The sequence below is a fragment of the Alternaria infectoria genome (genome assembly GCF_024043175.1).
Source record: "Alternaria infectoria strain BMP 0036 chromosome Unknown scaffold_8, whole genome shotgun sequence".
Lineage (NCBI taxonomy): Eukaryota > Fungi > Ascomycota > Dothideomycetes > Pleosporales > Pleosporaceae > Alternaria > Alternaria infectoria.
The window spans coordinates 1,378,547-1,396,901 of NW_026250697.1; the positions used below are offsets into that span (position 1 = coordinate 1,378,547).

Sequence of the window (18,355 nt, forward strand, 5' to 3'; positions counted from 1 at the left end):
TGCTAAAAGAAAACTAAGAAACAGCATATCGTGAGGCGTGATGGTGATTTAAGAAATGCATCCTAGGCTATCTGGCTCGTAATACCAGGGAAAGCTCGTGCAGCGTTACAATGAAATGACCTAAGAGACCGTGGTAACTCACCGTAGCATCGTATATGAAGGTGAAACTGACGAGTGAAGAGCCCCTGGTTTCCGGGCCTTGCGGAGCCTCGCAGACATATCGAGACTTCAACCCTGTGATCTCACATCCGCTTCGGGGCTCGGTGGCGATACAGTAGGCGAGCTAGCGTGTTCCGGTATATCGCTGCGCTCGGTCTCCATCGCCACTGGCAGCTGAACTCTCGACCCTCCTAGTTCTGTATCGTAAAAATAGGACACCCGATTCATCGAGTTACGAGATAGGCGATTGCTAGCACGCGCCCTCCCCATAGTGATATTTCTAATAGCACCGCCAGTCGCTGCCGAGTCTATCGATAGTCGAACCTCCGCCCTGTTCCGAGCATACTGCTGCCATTCGTGCACGATACTGTACATCGAAAGAGGGCGCGACGACTCAGATCCGCGGCGATCTCGATGTAAGGTATCGATCAGCAATTGGTGTGTGGTAGGAGCGATACTGATTCGTTCAACAACGGTTTCGGCGTCTGATAAATTCGCTTCGCTCATGCTCAGTGGACGATTATGGAAAGTCTGCGTACTTCCCCGAAAGACGTCCCAGTAGTCGTGAGTGCCAAAGGTGTTTCCAACGAAAGCCAAGGCAGAATGACGTCTGGTAAGTGGACGATGAGACAACAGCGAATCTTCCGAAAGGTTTGCCTGCGTTCCACTATTGATCATGACTGGGTCACTGATCGGAACAGTGGGCACGGCATACTGTGTTCTGAAGTCTGTTAGTTGCCTGCGGCCCCATTCCCAACGCTCTTGTGGAGATAAAGCATGGATCGCCTGAAGGTCGAGATCTTGGAGCGAAACCAGCGCATTCGTGGCGGCAGCTGACCGGTCGCGGACATTAGGAGACTCCTGAGTTGATTCGCCTTGGAGGTCGACGTGAGTCTCTGTAGACTCAGCCAGAGATTCCGAGTTTTCCACGATGGGCTCTATACCAGCCGGTAAAGATCCCCCGATTTGGCGATGGCGATCTTGGTCGGAGCTACTCTCAGGGAACCTCGTAACTGAGGGACTGGGCTTTGATTTGCGTAGTCGTGCTGTAAGCCTCATACTGAGCCGAGAGAAGGCCTGCCGACCTTTGGACCAAGCGTTTTGGCGGAATGTCGCATGCCTCTGGCCACCCGAGCGGATATGGCTGAGACCTGAAGCTTGTTCCCCATTACTGGATTCAACCGACACTGGCCCTGGGTGACTGCCGATGGATGCTGGGTGTTGCTGGGTGTCTCTCTGAGCGGTTGACCGTACAGATGTCTCCCGGGATGGACCGGCCGGTGTGCTTTCCGGTATGACGGTAAGAGTGGGAGATAGTGTGGCGATAGGAGTGGCAGACTGTATAGCCCGAACCAGAGTTTTGCGGAAATCAGCCTCAGTTGCAAGCGTCTCCGGCTCTAGACTCTTTGTAGAGAGAAGAGACAGGCGCGTGCCATTGAGTTTTCCGAAGGCCAACCACAATTTCTGGCATTTGTGGCAATACACATCACCGAATTCAGTAGAGTCGCCCGAAACCTGAACATGCACCTGTACAGATCTGTGGTGATGATGGCAGGTCGAACAGTTTCCACTGAGGTTCAGTGCCCAACGGCCTTCGGATAATCGAGGGACACTTTCGACGGAGGAAATCGTGTCGTGCCTGGTAAGCTCGACGACGGGTGCGGTTCCAGTAGTAAGCTCATCATTGGTGAACGGTCCGTCTGTAACAATGTGGGCCCGAGAATCCATCTTTGGAAGAAATGTCCGGGTCGTTGCCAGGGCTAAGCGATGAACCGGCTTCCACGACTGTGTTGCCCAGAAGAGTTCTTCGCCTGATGCATAGGATGATCCGGTCAGACAAATACAGTGACCGAATTGAGTAGAGTCAGTATAGTGTAAGAGTATATCCGTGGCTCAAGGTCGAATCAGTCTAGGGTAGGCTGTATGCATAAGTTGGATGAGGCTGTGAAGTGCTGTCTTTACACATACACACGGGTGTAGCGGAGCTTTTAACAGCCAGGCATACATGTAGCTGCAAGGCAGCTACAGCCACAGATACTGTGTGCCTACTTCCAGGCACCATACATCCTGGCAAATGACTTGACGATGTGGGAAAAGTGTTGAGGTCGAACGGTGGCGCAGCACGCTTAGAGATGCTTCGCCTCATAACGAACCTATGGAGGTCGACAGAGTTGGGGCGGGAACTGCAAACTGTGACGTAGGAAACGTGTGAAATTCACCGAGAGAATACGGTGAGGTAGTCCCCATGATAGACAAAGAGCTTGCTAAAAGTGCTTTCAGAGGCCGTCCTGGATAAAATAAGCATCGAGACGATACCGAACGCGATCTCTGGTACACGCGAAGTACGACACGAAGACGTACTACGCGGAGGACTGGATGCGATTGAACGTGCTAGCCTTGAATCACAGGCAGCACTCGTGATCGAGACATAGCTATCGTGCCTTCACTGTTAGGTCATGTCGTTGCTTTTTCCTGTTGTTCCGTAAGCATGCCCAAATGCGTGCGAAAGAGACGTGTGCATTGCCAGGCAGCGCGTCGCCTGCTCGCGCACACAGCCCCAAACTGTCCGCACTGGGACTGCATGGGTGACGACGGGAGAACTATGGCGGCAGGAGCGGTGAAGGAAGACGTCACACGCGAGTGCATTGACCGATAGTTTGCGAGATGAATTATATCGCGCGCGAGCGATGGGCGGCACGCAAAGCACACAAATTGCAAGAGCACAGCTCATGCGAGGAAGGGACTGAGTCGGTGTGAGCAGGTCGTCGTCTACTCTGCAGCCTCAAGCCCCATGGAATCCAGACGCACATGAACTCCAACAGCAAAATAGAATCCCAGGATGTCTCCCTCTGCTCACAATGCAGTTGGCGCCTCACTCTTCCCACATGGCCCCGGGGGGTAGACAGAGGAGCGGAGTGGTTTTGCCAGCGGAGGCCCGAAGCGGTTAGAACGCTCGCACGTGCCATTTCCCTTGGCAAGCCAACACTCGCAAGCGAGAACGATCGAAATTCCTCCCACTGTAAGAGCATCGACAACACCACATCGACGACGTACGACAAGCCGCCATCATGTGTGAGTATACCCGGATTCTATCGACTCATATCAGTTGTTGCGACCCTGGCTTTGATCGCGCCGAGTGTGCCTCACCCAGCGCGTGGAGTGGGGTCGCAATAATTGATGTTCAGACACTCGTAATAGAGGCATGCTGACAACTTTCCAGCGCTCGTCTCCGGAGAGAAGTCTAAGTACGTACATACAAGAGCCTGCGATTCCCCGTTCAGCCCTCGGCTTCCTTCGCATCGAACCGCCTAGTCCTATGAGTCCACACGACCTCGCAGCCGCCTTCCAGTCCGACAGCACTCAGAAGCCAATGGGAGGGAATAGAGTAGACAATCGTACGCACCAGGCGTTGCAGAAAGATGAAGGGAACTATCTGTGCAAGGGGAAGCTTTGTTGTGCTGTTCGGGCTGGAGTGGCCAATTGCGATGGCTGATGGTTTTCGGATTGCGGAGGTCTACGCATAGAGGCGGCGCACAAACGCAGGCACATTCGCACAATGAGAGCAGTGCTGACTTTACCAGCTTCCAATACATCATCCGTTTGTTGAACACGAACGTCGATGGCAAGCAGAAGGTCATGTACGCCTTGACCAAGATCACGGGTGTCGGTCGCCGATACTCCAACTTGGTCTGCAAGAAGGCCGATGTCGATCTGTCCAAGCGCGCTGGTGACCTCACCTCCGAAGAGCTTGAGCGTATCGTTACCATCATCCAGAACCCCCTCCAGTGTACGCCACGACCATCTCTCCAACAGGGATAATGACGCTGACACCCTGCAGACAAGATCCCCGCCTGGTTCCTCAACAGGCAGCGCGATATCGTCGATGGCAAGAACAGCCAGGTCCTCGCCAACGGTGTCGCCTCCAAGCTCCGTGACGATCTCGAGCGCTTGAAGAAGATCCGCGCTCACCGTGGTCTCCGTCACTACTGGGGCCTCCGTGTCCGTGGTCAGCACTCAAAGACCACCGGTCGTCGCGGCCGAACCGTCGGTGTCTCCAAGAAGAAGGGTTAAAGGTTTTCGCATGCGCTGGGCAGCTGGGGCTGGAACATGCCTTTACGAAATGGGTGGTGCACTTACGGTGTTTATCAAACGGCTTTCATTGGCTTTCACACTTACACTTCATGCGGCAATGCACGATATGAGGTGAGGTGATGCGGCACGGTTAGGGTTGGCCGAATACAGCCTGTACCAAAATCACACATTCAAATTTCGACTTGTTCCATCATGATGCGTATTCGCTTTCGACAGTCAAGGGTTCCGCATCAGTCATGTGAGGGAGCTTATTGTGTGGCGCCTAGAATAGGCTAGTGATTGGCGATGAGGACTAACATCGCTTTGCGCCCACACTCCGCTCACGAGGCACCACGTCACACAACGACCACGCTTCGGCGCACTAGAGTGTTCTGAGTGCTGGTTCTTGTACTGAGTGGACATTGTCATCGGCACGATCCGCTAACGGCGTCTAGGCTGGTCACACCTGCTTTCCCAAGGGCACATTGGACAAACCCACGAATCATAATCCCCATCGAAGCTGCGGCACCTGGCGAATCTTGGGTGCAAGACAGGCTTTCCTATCCTCCATACTCTCCCAATCAATTATCCCAGTCCGAAGCGACCTATTCTACTCGATTTATCAAGCGCCAAGTGTGGAGTGCGTTGTGTCCCACACATGCTGCAACATTTCAACCTCGCGATCGTCGGCATCTGCAGTGCCAGTGCGTCCTGCTCAATGATACGTCTTCCCCGCTATTTACGCCTCTCTCACAGGACGTGACTCGGAAGGCCCGTAAAGTCTTCCCTACGGCGCCGAAGTCGTGGCATGGTTGCATATTTCACCTGCAGGGCCAGTGAAAGGGCCGCATGGCTGAGGTGAGTACTGTGGATATAACCCTTCCTGAAAGCGCGGACTTTCGCTAGGCCGTCGGAAGGTCTCTTCTTTGCGTTTCCTCTTTTCGTATTGAGTTTCTTGTCCGTTCGCAGTCAGCGCTCGATTATGACGACACTCATCCGGACTCCTTCGCCCAAGTTGCGCATACGATCGTTGTCCTTCGACTCGCCTTCTTCGCGTATCAGTGACACGCCCATTGATGATGGGCCCCTGTCAAAGTCGACGGGCTCGCTCATTACACTCTCAAGCTACGATGCCATCAAAGCCGCCGCACAAGAAGCGTTACGCTCCGTCAGAATGCTACTACCCCTGAACACCAAAATGAGCGATGATTCAATGTTCTCCGACGCATCCAGCCCCGCCTCCTCAGCAGCAAGTTCTCCCAGCTCGGCTGGAGGCGGTATAGAACTGTCCACCCCACCACTGTCCTCGTCCCGTCGTCAACGCCCACGTCCTCACCCTCTACAATTCGCACAACAGACGAGCCATGAGAATGCAGCCGTCGCGGGACCAACCTCACCGTTCCTCTACCAAGATACAAGTTACGCAATGTACTCGCCGTGGCTGGTTCGCGTAGTACTAGACATGTATGACGTTAGGGGGCTAGACTGGATGGCGATTGCGGATCCAATTGAGCGGGTATGGGGCGTACAGACTAGTAGCGCTGATGTCCTTGGGATCCTGAGTGACAATGGGCGTGTGCTCAATCGGCGCTGGTGGGACTGAGCAAGCGACTGAAAACGTTGCTGCATGGATGACAAGACGCACTGAGCGAGCTCGATGTCATCTGAGATGAACCGGAGTGTGCGATGAGGATGCGAGCGCTTTCATTAACTCTCCGTTTTTCCTTTCGCTATTTCCTACTTGTTGGGTACCGGCGCTCCGTTCTTGACGCATGTTTCAGGTACAGCATTTGCATGGTAACGATTACGACTTACGACTCTTACTCACGAACGCGCTGCGAAAACGGGTGCGTCTTTCAGATGATAACGAGGAAGCACGAAGCACAACTTAACGATGACACATTAACGAGCATACATGGAATGTAAAACTACAATCATGAAGTAAACCTATTTCGCATGTTCGCAATTGCTACGAAAGGTGCTAAAACTAAATCTTACCAAGTATCCGGTCGGTATACCATGAAGGAATCTAATTAACCTGCTCAGGTTCATGAGGCCCGGTACCCGGGCTTGACTGCCCCACGCAAATTTGCATGCGGGAGGATGCAAGATCATGCAGCTCTCGAACAGCTGTCCCGCAGCGAGTGGCTCAGCGACGATGCATCGGGACCATTGCACATAGCAGTTTGAAGAGGGGAAGTTTGGGAAGACATGACGACACAGCGAATGAGAAGCGAAGTCGTGGTGCGTCTTGTGAGGCTTACGATTTGCATGGAATAGGTACAGGGATAACAGTCGTATGCATTGGAAACCACAAGCCGCTACCCATGAACTTGTTCTACTACATATTATAGTGCAGTGCCTACAGCGAGATCTATGATGATTTGCATTCGTCTCTGACTCTGACGCTCCGGCGGATGGAAGCGTATAGCGCATTTCCCCTGGTGGTGTAGTCCGAAGCGGCATTTCGTGGACTTGGAAAGACGTGCAGGAGGACTGCAGTCGCCCTGTTCCTTGCAGTCCATAGAACTGAGTGCTTATCCCTCGCGGGTGTATGGAAACACCTTTTGCACAGGCGTTCCTGTCGTTATACAACAGCACGTGAGGACGAGCATGCTGCGCGACGCGTGCTGGCAAGACGTGTCACTACTCAGTCGTCGGCACCAACAGCCATCTCGAGAACCTCGACATTGCCCCTTCCTTTTGTTTGGCCCTCAATCAACTCGTTCAAACCCTTGAAGGCTCCAGGCTCAACGAGACCCACTGCCTCCCACTCGGCGCCTATTGTGTCTTGGCTCTCGATCTTCTCCATGAAGGCCAATATCGCATCCTTGACAGTACCGGTAGTTCCCTTCTCTTCAGTGCCCGCTGGCGCCTTGGGCGCAGTCTTTATGGATTGCTTGAGGACGGACGTCGGACAGGTGACGCGCAGTTTCATCTGCATGCGGGCGACAGGTATCGGCTGGTGGGCGATGAGGGCCTTCATGGCGAATAGCGCCTGCGACTTGGCTGACTTGTTCGTAACGATGCCGGTCCACTTGGGCAGTTCCTTCGCTTTGCCTTTGTCCTCACCATCTTCCTTGCTCTCGCCCTTGTCTCCTTGTTGCGTCGCTGCTGCCGAGCTCAGCTGATCCAGCGCCTTCTCGATCATACCTGTGGTGTACACGCGCTTTGTCTTGGGGTCCACGAGTTTTCCCGCCACAATATCGATGACTTCATTCTTGGTCCTCTCCAACTCGGCGTTGCGCTCCTTCTCGCCTACTTGTAGCTCTCCGTGGTCTAATATGTCGGTGATGATGTCTTCGAGCGACTTCTTGGGGAATGCTTTTTCGAGATCGGCTTTGGGCGCGACTTGGCCTTTGGATACGTTGAGGAAGACGTTCTCGATCTGCAGGACGTTGGAGATATCCTTCTCGATCTTGTTGCGCCATTCGAGGACCTTGTTCTTGTAGCATGCGATTTCGAAGCGCTTCTTGCCTGCGGGTCGTTAGTGGACAGAGACATAGACATGGGTGGGGTTTGCGCACCCTTCTTCATGCGCACCAGCGAGACGTTGGTGAGTCTGATCTGGTTTGACGGCTGGAACACTCCGACAGGCATTTTGGCGGATTATGGGGGTCGATATGGGTATAGTGTTGACTGAAGTGCAGGTGTTTGGCGCAAGTTGCAAAAGTTGCATTCCATTTTGGTGGGGTCTGCCGCCGATGACATGCGCAGGTTCACTCACTGCGATCCCACATGCGCTAAACCCAATGCAGACCACATGCATGCAGGTCCGGCTCTAGCTTCCCGGTCCGCAGAGAGAGCTCGGCAGCAGCATCTCGCCACGGCTTCCATCTCAAGGTGCCTGGAATGAGGCGACAGGCGTAATGATGTCTATGATCCAAGTCCCCGGCCGTCTGGTGTCCTGCCACAGGCGCCGATCAACGCTATCGTGAAACGCTAAGCCGGGCATGTGATGCTGGCCCCGGGGAGCTTGGACTCCAGCCACGCTGATAAGCTGTCGGGATGCGTCATGCTCCGTTGCCTGGACAAGCCGCGCCTCCTCCACACGAGCTATCCATAGCTCGACTTAACTCCACCCATCCCATCTCTCTTCCATCCTTTCTTCCTCCCCCATCACTCATCGCCTGCTTCTTCATTAAAACGTAGAGGCACCCTTCTCATCTACTTCATTTACCGCTAGAGCTCCGGAAGCTCAGCACCGCCATCATGAAGGTCGCTGCCTCGGCGCTCCTCGTTGGAGCTGCTTCGGCCGCTGTTGGAACCCAGCAGCAACAGGTCCTGAAGTTCCCCGACTCGTTCAGCGAGCTCAAGGAGTCCTCATGGACCAAGCCTCTCCAAAACCTCGAGGAGAGCCTCAAGTCGCTCACCGGCGAGGCTCGCGCCGTCTGGGACGAGGTCGCCATGATGTTCCCCGAGAGCTTTGAGAAGGCCGCTTTCTTCTCCGAGCCCAAGCCGCACACGCGCAAGGCCGATAGTGAGTGGGACCACATCGTCAAGGGCGCCGACATCCAGAGCGTCTGGGTCGAGAACGAGAACGGCGAGAAGGAGCGCGAGATCGACGGCAAGCTCGAGCAGTACAGCTTGAGGGCCAAGAAGGTCGACCCCAGCGTCCTCGGCGTCGACAAGGTCAAGCAGTACTCCGGCTACCTTGATGACGACGAGGAGGACAAGCACCTCTTCTACTGTGAGTACCTGCATGACCACCACAAACACACCTGTGTCTAACGTATCCCAGGGTTCTTCGAGTCGCGCAACGACCCCAAGAACGACCCCGTAGTGCTCTGGCTCAATGGCGGACCTGGCTGCTCCTCGCTGACTGGTCTGTTCATGGAGCTCGGCCCTGCTTCCATCACCAAGGACCAGAAGGTCAAGCACAACCCCTACTCGTGGAACGCCAACGCCTCCGTCATCTTCCTTGACCAGCCCGTCAACGTCGGATACTCATACTCGAGCGGCTCAGTCAGCAACACTGTCGCTGCAGGCAAGGACATCTACGCCCTGCTCACCCTCTTCTTCAAGCAGTTCCCCGAGTACTCTCACCAGAGCTTCCACATCTCGGGAGAGTCGTACGCCGGTCACTACATCCCCGTCTTCGCCTCCGAGATCCTGTCCCACAAGAACCGCAACATCAACCTCCAGTCCGTCCTCATCGGTAACGGTCTGACCGATGGTCTTACTCAGTACGAGTACTACCGCCCCATGGCCTGCGGTGAGGGTGGCTGGCCCGCTGTCCTTGATGAGTCTCAGTGCCAGTCCATGGACAACGCCTACCCCCGTTGCGCCAGCCTCATTGAGAACTGCTACAACTCCGAGTCCGTCTGGTCCTGCGTGCCTGCCTCGATCTACTGTAACAACGCTATGATCGGTCCTTACCAACGCACCGGTCAGAATGTCTACGATGTCCGCAAGCCTTGCGGCAGCAACTCTCTCTGCTACGACGAGCTTGACTGGATACAGGGCTACCTCAACAAGAAGGAGGTCATGAAGGCCGTCGGCGCTGAGGTCTCCAACTACGAGTCTTGCAACTTCGACATCAACCGCAACTTCCTCCTCCAGGGTGACTGGATGAAGCCCTTCCACCGCGTCGTTCCCGGCATCCTCGAGAAGATTCCCGTCCTCATCTACGCTGGTGACGCCGACTACATCTGCAACTGGCTAGGTAACAAGGCTTGGACTGAGGCGCTTGAGTGGCCCGGTGCCAAGGGCTTCAAGAAGGCCGAGATGGAGGACTTCAAGATCGACGGCGACGGCAAGACTGTTGGCCAGGTCAAGTCCAGTGGCAACTTCACCTTCATGAAGCTCCACGCTGGTGGCCACATGGTTCCTTACGACCAGCCTGAGGCGTCGCTTGAGATGCTCAACAGGTGGTTGTCTGGTGACTTCTGGGAGTCGTAGATACTTTCCATGTAGATTAGCTTGGTTGAGATTGTCATGTAGGAAACCGATTCGCACTGATTGGAAGGATTCTCGTTCGCTGCTTGTATCATACGGGCTTTATTTGCTTCGTGTTATCAGGAACCAATACAAATAAATGATCACATCCAACTATCATCCGCCGTGCGCATCTCATCAGTGTCTGTTTTATATAAATCCAACATTTTCAAGTGCGCATTGCCGCTACCCACGATTATATTCAACTACGTCAACTGTGGCCTTTCAATATTGCAAATCATAGTAGCACTGGTGGCATAGGAGTGAAAGTAGAAAGGATATTGGTACGCGATGAAATTTTCGGTTCACTTGTTCCGCTCTGACGTAATTCCCAGGTACCCTTCACATGCGTCTTTATCGATGTCATGTCCAAACCTTTCACTTGGTAAGGGCAGCAGTATTTGCAGGGGTCTGAGAATCGCCATTACCAAGGCACTCATCACTCACCTTCTCCACGCTTCGAGCCGTCGTAGTTGTCTACGTCCAATTAATACTTCACTCTTCCCCCAATGCTCATAAAAATATACTTTCTTAGTACCATAGCACTCACCTGAATACTTCAACCTACAAGGATTCTTCTCAACTCACATTCGCCACCAACTTTACTACCGAAAGACTAAATTTTCAAAGCTTACCACCAACATGACATCAAAACGCAAAGCCACCGACTCTCAGAATGACGGTCTTGCCTCGACACCAAAGCGTCTGAGAGTAGCAGCGACAAAAGAGCCGCGAAGACAACCTCCCAACGTCGCCGGTAATGGTGATGCTAAAACCACGAGTGCTCCTTCTCTCCTACAAACACGGCCCTGGCTCACGCGTGCTCAACCGATATCCGAACAAGATCTCTTCATCTTGCACTGTCGCGACAATCTGGTTCCCGGCGCGACTGGGCCAAAAGACTGGCATGTGCTGGCCGAAGAGTTTAACGCACGATTCGACCATGAGTTGAAGAAGCCACTGGCCTATAACACGTTGAGTAAGCGATGTGGAGCCGCGAGGAAGTTGTTTTTGAAAAACAACCCGGAATATGTCGGGGTGTGCGTTTACCCAGTTCCTCGAGTAGAAACTGGGGCAGAGGAAAAGTCTCAAGGCTCAGACATGGTCAACTCTGAAGGAGATGACGATGGAAGCGATACAGAGCAGGATGATGCGCATGCCATGCCAAGCGGCGAGACCGCGGAACCGCAAGGAGAATCTGCCACTCGACATCTGGAAACCCAAGTCGCGACACTACCAGCTCACAAGCTCCCGACGCCTGTATCGTCCAGCCCGCCGACCCGTCGTGAACATTCCTCTACTTCCAAAATTACCACTCTCCCGCCAGGTTTCTTTAACCCCTCTACCGTGGAAGAAAATTACATCCTGCCTAATACCCGCGCGAAATTCCACCTCCAGCAGCGCACAGACGAAAGAGTCACATTTCGCTTCTCCGACCCAGACGAAGGGAGCCCAGCAACTGAGGATGCACAATACGTCGATGCAAACACTCTGATTTCCATTTCTCCGTTCTACGCTCGAACAGCAGCAGGAGATCCCAGAAATACCGTCATCACCGTACCAGATTACATTGCTATACGAACAGTGAACATCTTCATTCAGCTCATCTCGCCGGAACGCGCAAATGAGCTGCCCACACACTATCTCTGGTCAGCCAAAAAATATGTCCCAGGCGTGTACGATCGCTATGGCGCTATACGTGTGGAGAAAATCATCTGGACTGTAGACGCGCTTCTCGATCTTTTGCTTTTCGCGCAGTGGATGGAAGTGTACTGGATCGTCGACATGGTGGTCGATCGACTGCACTTCCTGTTTGCCGAAGAAGCGCGATGTGAAGACATCTTTGCAGACATGGGTAAGCCTGTCGATGGCTACGTTAATATTGCTGGGCGGCAGGTGTTCGTTGGAAGTAAACTGCCACCCGTGGACAATACGCTGGCTCGCGTGACGGCCAAGGACTTTGAGAGAGACTTCATGGTACTGTTAGCCGAGATGTCAGTCAGTACGCCTGCATGGAGATTTCTCGCAGACTTGCTCTACGCACTAGGCGAGGAGGTGAAAAGCGCTGAATGGTTTCCGGCCTTGTCAAAAGACGTACAGCGAATATTGTCTCAACCGGAAGAAAACTATCTTGACGCAACGACTGCGCGAGACGAGTTTTGCAGGCGATATCACCATCATGCAGCAGGCTCGGGATCTTGCTACACCGCCCACCGCGTCCATTCGGCTACCCATAACATCGATGCTCTATATGCTTCGTCGTCCCCAAAAGCACTGATCCGTCTCTCCGAAGGACTTGACTCAACAGGCAGTCTGACTAGCATCATGTACTCCAGCACCGGCAATGCCAGTAAGCTGAAGCATGACAACTCGACACAATCGATGCTAGACACAGAGAAGATGGTATTGGACATGGAAGGTCGTCTATACGAGGCGAAGATGGCGATGCAGAAGGCGCGAGTCGCTGGTGAAGATGAGAAGAAGGCTGCCACGGAGGAAGCGAACAGGATCGCGCGGTCGATGTACAGTCACCAGCCGTCCACGTAGGGGCAGTGAAAGTCTTTTTGATGAATGTATCCCAACCGTTCATTCTCATGCATTCTGCTATAGATTGTTATGCTTATTTCCAAAGCTTCTGAAGATGAGCGTTTTCGCAGAGAGCGGTAGATACATCAATCTGATTAATGGGCACTGCAAATTTGACTACTAAAGCAGTGATAACATGTGCATGTATGCCGGAGAGCGCGACATGTACACTATTTGCTAATGAGAGGCTTACAGCTTCTCGACCTCAAGAACGTTGCCTTGCGCGTCGGTGGCGAGCCTCTTCTTAATAAGAGAAGCGTTCCTCGGGTTGGGCGCGTTGAAGATGTCATCAATCTCCTCGAGCGTGCGGTTCTTGGTCTCCGGAATGAAGAGCCAGACTACGAAAGCCTGGACCGGGCACCAGCAGGCGAAGACGATGTACAGCTTCCAGCCAATCTTCTCCAGAGCAATAGGATAGGCGAATTGGTTGATCAACATGGCTGTGGTAAGCGCCAAGTTGGAAAAGGCCATACCCTTGGCGCGCATCTCGAATGAGAGCACCTCAACGGGATAGAGGGCCTGGAGCGGAGTAATACCGAAGGCAAAGACGGCGTTGAAGAGGAAGACCAATGCTACGAAGGCATTACCGGCAGGGATGCTTCCGGTCTTGTTCTGGTAAGAAACAGCGCCGATGGCCCCGGCCCAAATTACTGTCACGGTCGAAAAAGTACCGATTAGCATGGGTCGTCGACCCAGTTTGTCGACGCAGAGAGCTCCCACGACAGCCTAGACGCCAGCAATCAGTAATCTTACATGTATCGTTTTTGTGAAAAGACTTACGAATGCAAGCTGCATACAGCTCTTTCCCAAGTTGATGTTCATCTTCTTGATCTCGTCCGTGACGCCTGCAGATTCGAGAACACCAGAGATGAAGTAGTCGACAGCACTGTTTGACACATGATTAGTGACTTCGTTTTTTGTACTAGTCCAGCAGACTTACCCATTGCCTGCCCATTGACCGAAGATCGCGACTATGCAATTGCAAGCGAGGCGGTAGCGCGCAGGACGAGTCTTGAAGAGAGAGCCGTAGTCCCACCAGCGCTTGTCTCCTCCGTCCATGTTGAGGTATTCCTCGTATTCGCGAATCTGCATGGAAACCCAGATGCTGTCCTCATTGCCGCAACCATGGTACTTGGCGAGAGTCTTCTTAGCCTGGGTATGTTTGCCGCGGGTGTACAGCCAGCGAGGGCTCTCTGGAAGAAGAAGAGGCAGTATAACGAGTAAGGCTGGGAAGAGCATCTGAAGCCAGACGGGAATCCTCCAAGATTGGTTGCCGGCGAGATTGGCGGACCCACGTGTGACACCGGCAGCGAGAAGTGATCCGACGAACCAGAAGGTATTGTAAAGACCAGTGATGATACCACGGTGAGCTGGGTGCGCAGTCTCGATGACATGAAGCGGACCAGCGGTTGTCATGATTGGGACTGCGAAGCCGAGGAGGAAACGACCACCCATGACTAAGGAGGAACGCGAAATCAGCATAAATCTCATCGAGACGTCTTACGTGGGCGTTGCTTACATTGGCCGACAGGGTTGGACGCAGGAGCAGTTGACTGGATGATGACACCAGTGCAGCCAAGAACTCCGCCAATCATCATACCAATGCGACGACCCCAAGTGTCGCAGGCTGGGCCGATAAAGGGAAGGGCAACAACACCACCGATCTGGTACATGGAAGTAACGATACCAGCCCAGGCTCCGGTACTCTCGACGTTGTAGTACTCCTTGAAGGTGTTGTTGGTGAGGAGCGAGTTGAACATGGATCCGTCGAACCCGTTGCATGTCGAGCAAAAGAATCCCACAAATGCACAGACGTAAAGCAGCATAGCAGAGCTGGAGAAACGTTGAACAGGCTCCTTCAGCTTGGCTTCTGCTATGGCTTCGGAGCCAGAGATGATGGCGATGTCAGCCACAGCACCTTTGTGGTCCTGGTAGGTGTAAGTACAGTCAACGGCTCGTAGTTTGAACAAGATACTTACGCCATTCTCTGAGGTCGTCGTAGCATAAGACTCTTTGATGTCCGACATTGCTTTGGTGGAGACACTCCAGATGAGCTGTGTGGAATACGTCTGGGAAACGGGTGGACTATTAAACAAAATCGGAAATGTTCAAGGGAAGGACCTCAAAGACCAGACTGCCGGGCTATGGCCCGCAATGTCCGGCTAATGCTGCATCCCAGCGGCGTGCTGTCGGACTCGCAGTTCTGGAAATATGTTCCCGAGCTAAATGGGCGCGGAAGGCTCTGGCCCGCATCCTAATCGGGAAGCGGCTCCAGCATCTCGAACAAGCCTCAACCGTCCCGTTCAAGCGCATACGCCACATACTTGGAAGAAGTGTAGTATCGAGAGGCATAACTATCGGAATCGTGGACCGTGGGCAATCGTGCTGGCTGCTGCACGACAGCTGCCACTAGGCCAAGACGATCCCAGTACGCCGACCAGGTCCCTGATAGCGAAACAGTAGAACGCGGGGAATCTCCTGGTACTTACAAACCCGGGACACATCCTTGTCATATGAAGGTATCCCATTTCGCCGGTCTCGACAGGGCTACTCCAACTCGCAACAGTATTGGGGACAGATCGCCTATCCCCGCGTATGCTTTTGGTCTAGAAAATAGAAGGGCAATCCTTCAAAATCAGCAGACAATGGCCAACACTAGCTGGAATGTAGATCGCCCGTGCCGACGGCGGCGCTGGGCGAGCTCAGCACAAAGCTATCAGCAGGATCATGCTGGATGAGGCATTGGAGACTGACGCAGGAGGTGACCCCAGGTGATAGAAAGGCTTGTCTTGATAGTAGCGGTTTTATCCGCGAATGAGCTCCGATGTCGAGGATTGGCGCGAGCGCAAGCGCATGGCACAGCACATGGCCTAGGGCGGTTGCTGACGCTTGATTCTGCATGACAGTCGGCTGGAAGCGCCTCGTTGCATGCCGGGGGTCTCAAGCAAAATTCGATTAGATGGGAGCTAGGTGTATGCACATTGGCGCGTTGTGGACGAGTGATGGGGTGAGGATGTCGTGGTGCAACGGAGGAGCCCCCATCACTCGGTTGCCCAGCCGTAAGCGACAGCGCTACTGTGGCGTTCCCGAGGTTACGACCAGTGCGGACAGGCGCTACGGAGAGCCTGTCTCCGTGCCAGCTTCGGTCAGGTCAACAACACCTTAAACCAACGGTTTCACGAAAGCTCTACTATGGTAAGAGGCATACGCTCTGTGTGTGGAGAGGCTAATATTATGAACTCCGGGACTACTTTGGTTAGCATGCCAGCAAAAGAAGAAGAGTACGTTACGAAGGCTTGGCTATTCTAGCTTGAGTTGCAGTCTGCCTTGAGATGAATTGCAACTGCTGGGTCAGGGTGCGGCGTGTGGCGTGCGGTGGGTGAGTATTGATCCTACCTAGGTACAAAAAGGGGAGGTCTAATCATCAGATTGTGGCCATCGGTAATGCGGGCCGTTTCTCTCCTCGTCGATTGCTAATACTAATCACAGCGCTTGACGTTTGTCTTTAGATCCTTACGAAATCTTTGGACTTTGCTCCGGACACATCTTGTTCAGGTCACCGGGCGGATTTCTGAGTCAAGCCCAAAAACACTGCGTCAAGATGGACATGTTTAGCGCGACGAAAAACGAGATGACGCATTAGATCCGGCATCATCGAGGACTGGAATCAAGCGTTATAGGACTACAACAAAGCGTTTAAGACTAACAATTGATGGTAACATATCTAGGGTGCATCGAACTACATCGACTATTCCAAGATTGTGTATCGACCTGTGAATAGGTCGGATCGTCTTTAGTGGTCTCGTCCTGTATTCAATCCTAACCCATCAGGTTTAGAGAGCTATCGTCTTTGTGGCGACATGGCGGCCCAGAAGGCTCGTCAAACTCAATCAGATACCTCTGGTTCTCTGCTTTGGATTGCAGCAATCAATTCCGCATTGCAGACGCCCATGTTAACAAGTTCAGGAGCTATCCCCGCTCTATGGGCGATATCAACCCAAAATCCGCGGGCTGGATCCTCATAGCGAGTGGTTTCGAAGAGCAAGTTCATGTTCTCGACACTTAAATCCATCTCGGCGTTCTTTTCCGCAAGAGTGCGCCACCGCGCCAATATCAGCCCGCACATATGGTCATCTTGAAGCTGTGCAGCCAAGCAGTACAGGTCCATTAGTGAGCCGTTTCCGCGATGGAAACCTGCCGGCGCTTTTGTCAAACATCCGGCGGAGCTGCATTGCACGTACCACTGAACGACCTCTAAAGATGAGCATTCAACCTGTACTGTCGTTTCGCTGTCGGCAGCCATTAATTGCTGAAGCACCACGGAGCTGCTACCAAGGTCTTCGAGGTCGCCGATGACAACTTCAGATGGTGAGTCATGTGCGTCATGTACCTCTAGTACAACCTTTTCGACGTGTGCCGACATCAGGTCGTCTATGTAGTTATGTACGTCTGCTCGATTTCGAATGGCATCTGGAGGCATCCATCCGGCGATGCGTTCATTGGAGATGGACCCTTCGCCCTTGTCCACACGCATCTGCGGTCTGTCAGCATGAGAGACCTCAGTAGGACCACGAACCTTTTGGTTGTTGGTGTAGGCTTGCACGTAAGGAGCGTGAGCGTGTAGGGTGGCAACCTTCGAGCGCCGAGCGGCTTGTGCTTTTGGTTTCTTTGCGTACACTATTTTGAGGGGATAACCTGGATGTTTGGCTAACCAAGCAGGTCGATGTTGTCGCGCGCGCTTTTCCATCGCCGCTGGACCGACAGACATATCATACTTTTTGTTGTATGCTTCGGCAACCCCCGGCCACGGCAGTGGGCCGTACGTTTCTGACGACTCGCCATAGGCATCTGGCTTGTTATTGTCGCGTTTTATGATGATGAACCCGACCTGCTCCTCTGCATGGCGTTGCTTCCCCTCTCTTTCCATGGTAAGCATGGCGCGCTGAGTGACACGGTGAGCATTTTTCAGTGTAACTAATGTTGTTTCGTCCGCTTGATCCTGTTCTGACTCTTGTTGACCCGGCTGATACTCATCTTCGCTGTCATCTGTCTCGCCTGTAACAAGTGAGTCGGATGAAGGATGAACTGTTCCAGGACCTGCAGTGGCCTTCAACGTCTCCAGAGCACGCAACAAAGCGCTTTCGGACGTTGCAACAGCATCGAGAACCATAGTTGAGTAAAGCTGAGGTGATCTCAAGATAGAAGAGATCTACAACGCTAAATGTACCTGCCTGTTGTAGACATTCACTAGACGGTATGTACTCACACATGTGAGTTTCGGGCGCGCATTGTCGACGTACCTAGCTACTACTCAGCGGGACGGGATGACTACTTACAACCTCGATACTCATAGCGCGTCCCATCTAGATGATTCTAGTTGAGACATGCTCTTGCGATGTTCGCAAGGTGTTGAGCTTGCATCTTCCAAGATCATAACTTCACATGCTGTAGGTGCACAATGCCTGCCGTCATAGTTTCGGGAATCAGAGAAGGCCAAGACCGGTTTGATTGATCTTGAAAAGGGCAAAAAGTGATACTGATACTTGTTGTAGTTGTGCGCACGATGGTAAATAGAGTGGAATACATGAATTGACTACGAAAT

At 53.1% G+C, this 18,355-nt stretch overlaps 6 protein-coding genes across 6 annotated transcripts; 3 read left to right on the forward strand and 3 right to left on the reverse strand.

Moving 5' to 3' along the window:
• Positions 1 to 3,227: 3,227 nt before the first annotated feature.
• Positions 3,228 to 4,230, forward strand: RPS18 (ribosomal 40S subunit protein S18B; the record flags this gene model as incomplete). The annotated part of the gene is made up of 4 exons (XM_051497275.1): positions 3,228 to 3,231; positions 3,380 to 3,404; positions 3,741 to 3,946; positions 3,998 to 4,230. 4 exons carry the CDS (start codon positions 3,228 to 3,230, stop codon positions 4,228 to 4,230), a joined length of 468 nt encoding a protein of 155 aa, XP_051352935.1.
• Positions 4,231 to 6,880: 2,650 nt separating this feature from the next.
• J4E92_005900 (uncharacterized protein) lies at positions 6,881 to 7,830 on the reverse strand (the record flags this gene model as incomplete). The annotated part of the gene is made up of 2 exons (XM_051497276.1): positions 6,881 to 7,707; positions 7,758 to 7,830. The coding sequence occupies 2 exons, from the start codon at positions 7,828 to 7,830 to the stop codon at positions 6,881 to 6,883; spliced, it is 900 nt and encodes a 299-aa protein (XP_051352936.1).
• Positions 7,831 to 8,442: 612 nt separating this feature from the next.
• J4E92_005901 (uncharacterized protein) lies at positions 8,443 to 10,131 on the forward strand (the record flags this gene model as incomplete). Its single annotated transcript, XM_051497277.1, has 2 exons — positions 8,443 to 8,920; positions 8,972 to 10,131. The coding sequence occupies 2 exons, from the start codon at positions 8,443 to 8,445 to the stop codon at positions 10,129 to 10,131; spliced, it is 1,638 nt and encodes a 545-aa protein (XP_051352937.1).
• Positions 10,132 to 10,809: 678 nt separating this feature from the next.
• On the forward strand, positions 10,810 to 12,714 carry J4E92_005902 (uncharacterized protein; the record flags this gene model as incomplete). Its single annotated transcript, XM_051497278.1, has 1 exon — positions 10,810 to 12,714. One exon carries the CDS (start codon positions 10,810 to 10,812, stop codon positions 12,712 to 12,714), a length of 1,905 nt encoding a protein of 634 aa, XP_051352938.1.
• Positions 12,715 to 12,942: 228 nt separating this feature from the next.
• J4E92_005903 (uncharacterized protein) lies at positions 12,943 to 14,780 on the reverse strand (the record flags this gene model as incomplete). The annotated part of the gene is made up of 5 exons (XM_051497279.1): positions 12,943 to 13,479; positions 13,534 to 13,639; positions 13,694 to 14,210; positions 14,273 to 14,681; positions 14,733 to 14,780. 5 exons carry the CDS (start codon positions 14,778 to 14,780, stop codon positions 12,943 to 12,945), a joined length of 1,617 nt encoding a protein of 538 aa, XP_051352939.1.
• Positions 14,781 to 16,639: 1,859 nt separating this feature from the next.
• J4E92_005904 (uncharacterized protein) lies at positions 16,640 to 17,923 on the reverse strand (the record flags this gene model as incomplete). Its single annotated transcript, XM_051497280.1, has 1 exon — positions 16,640 to 17,923. One exon carries the CDS (start codon positions 17,921 to 17,923, stop codon positions 16,640 to 16,642), a length of 1,284 nt encoding a protein of 427 aa, XP_051352940.1.
• Between the last annotated feature and the right edge of the window lie 432 nt (positions 17,924 to 18,355).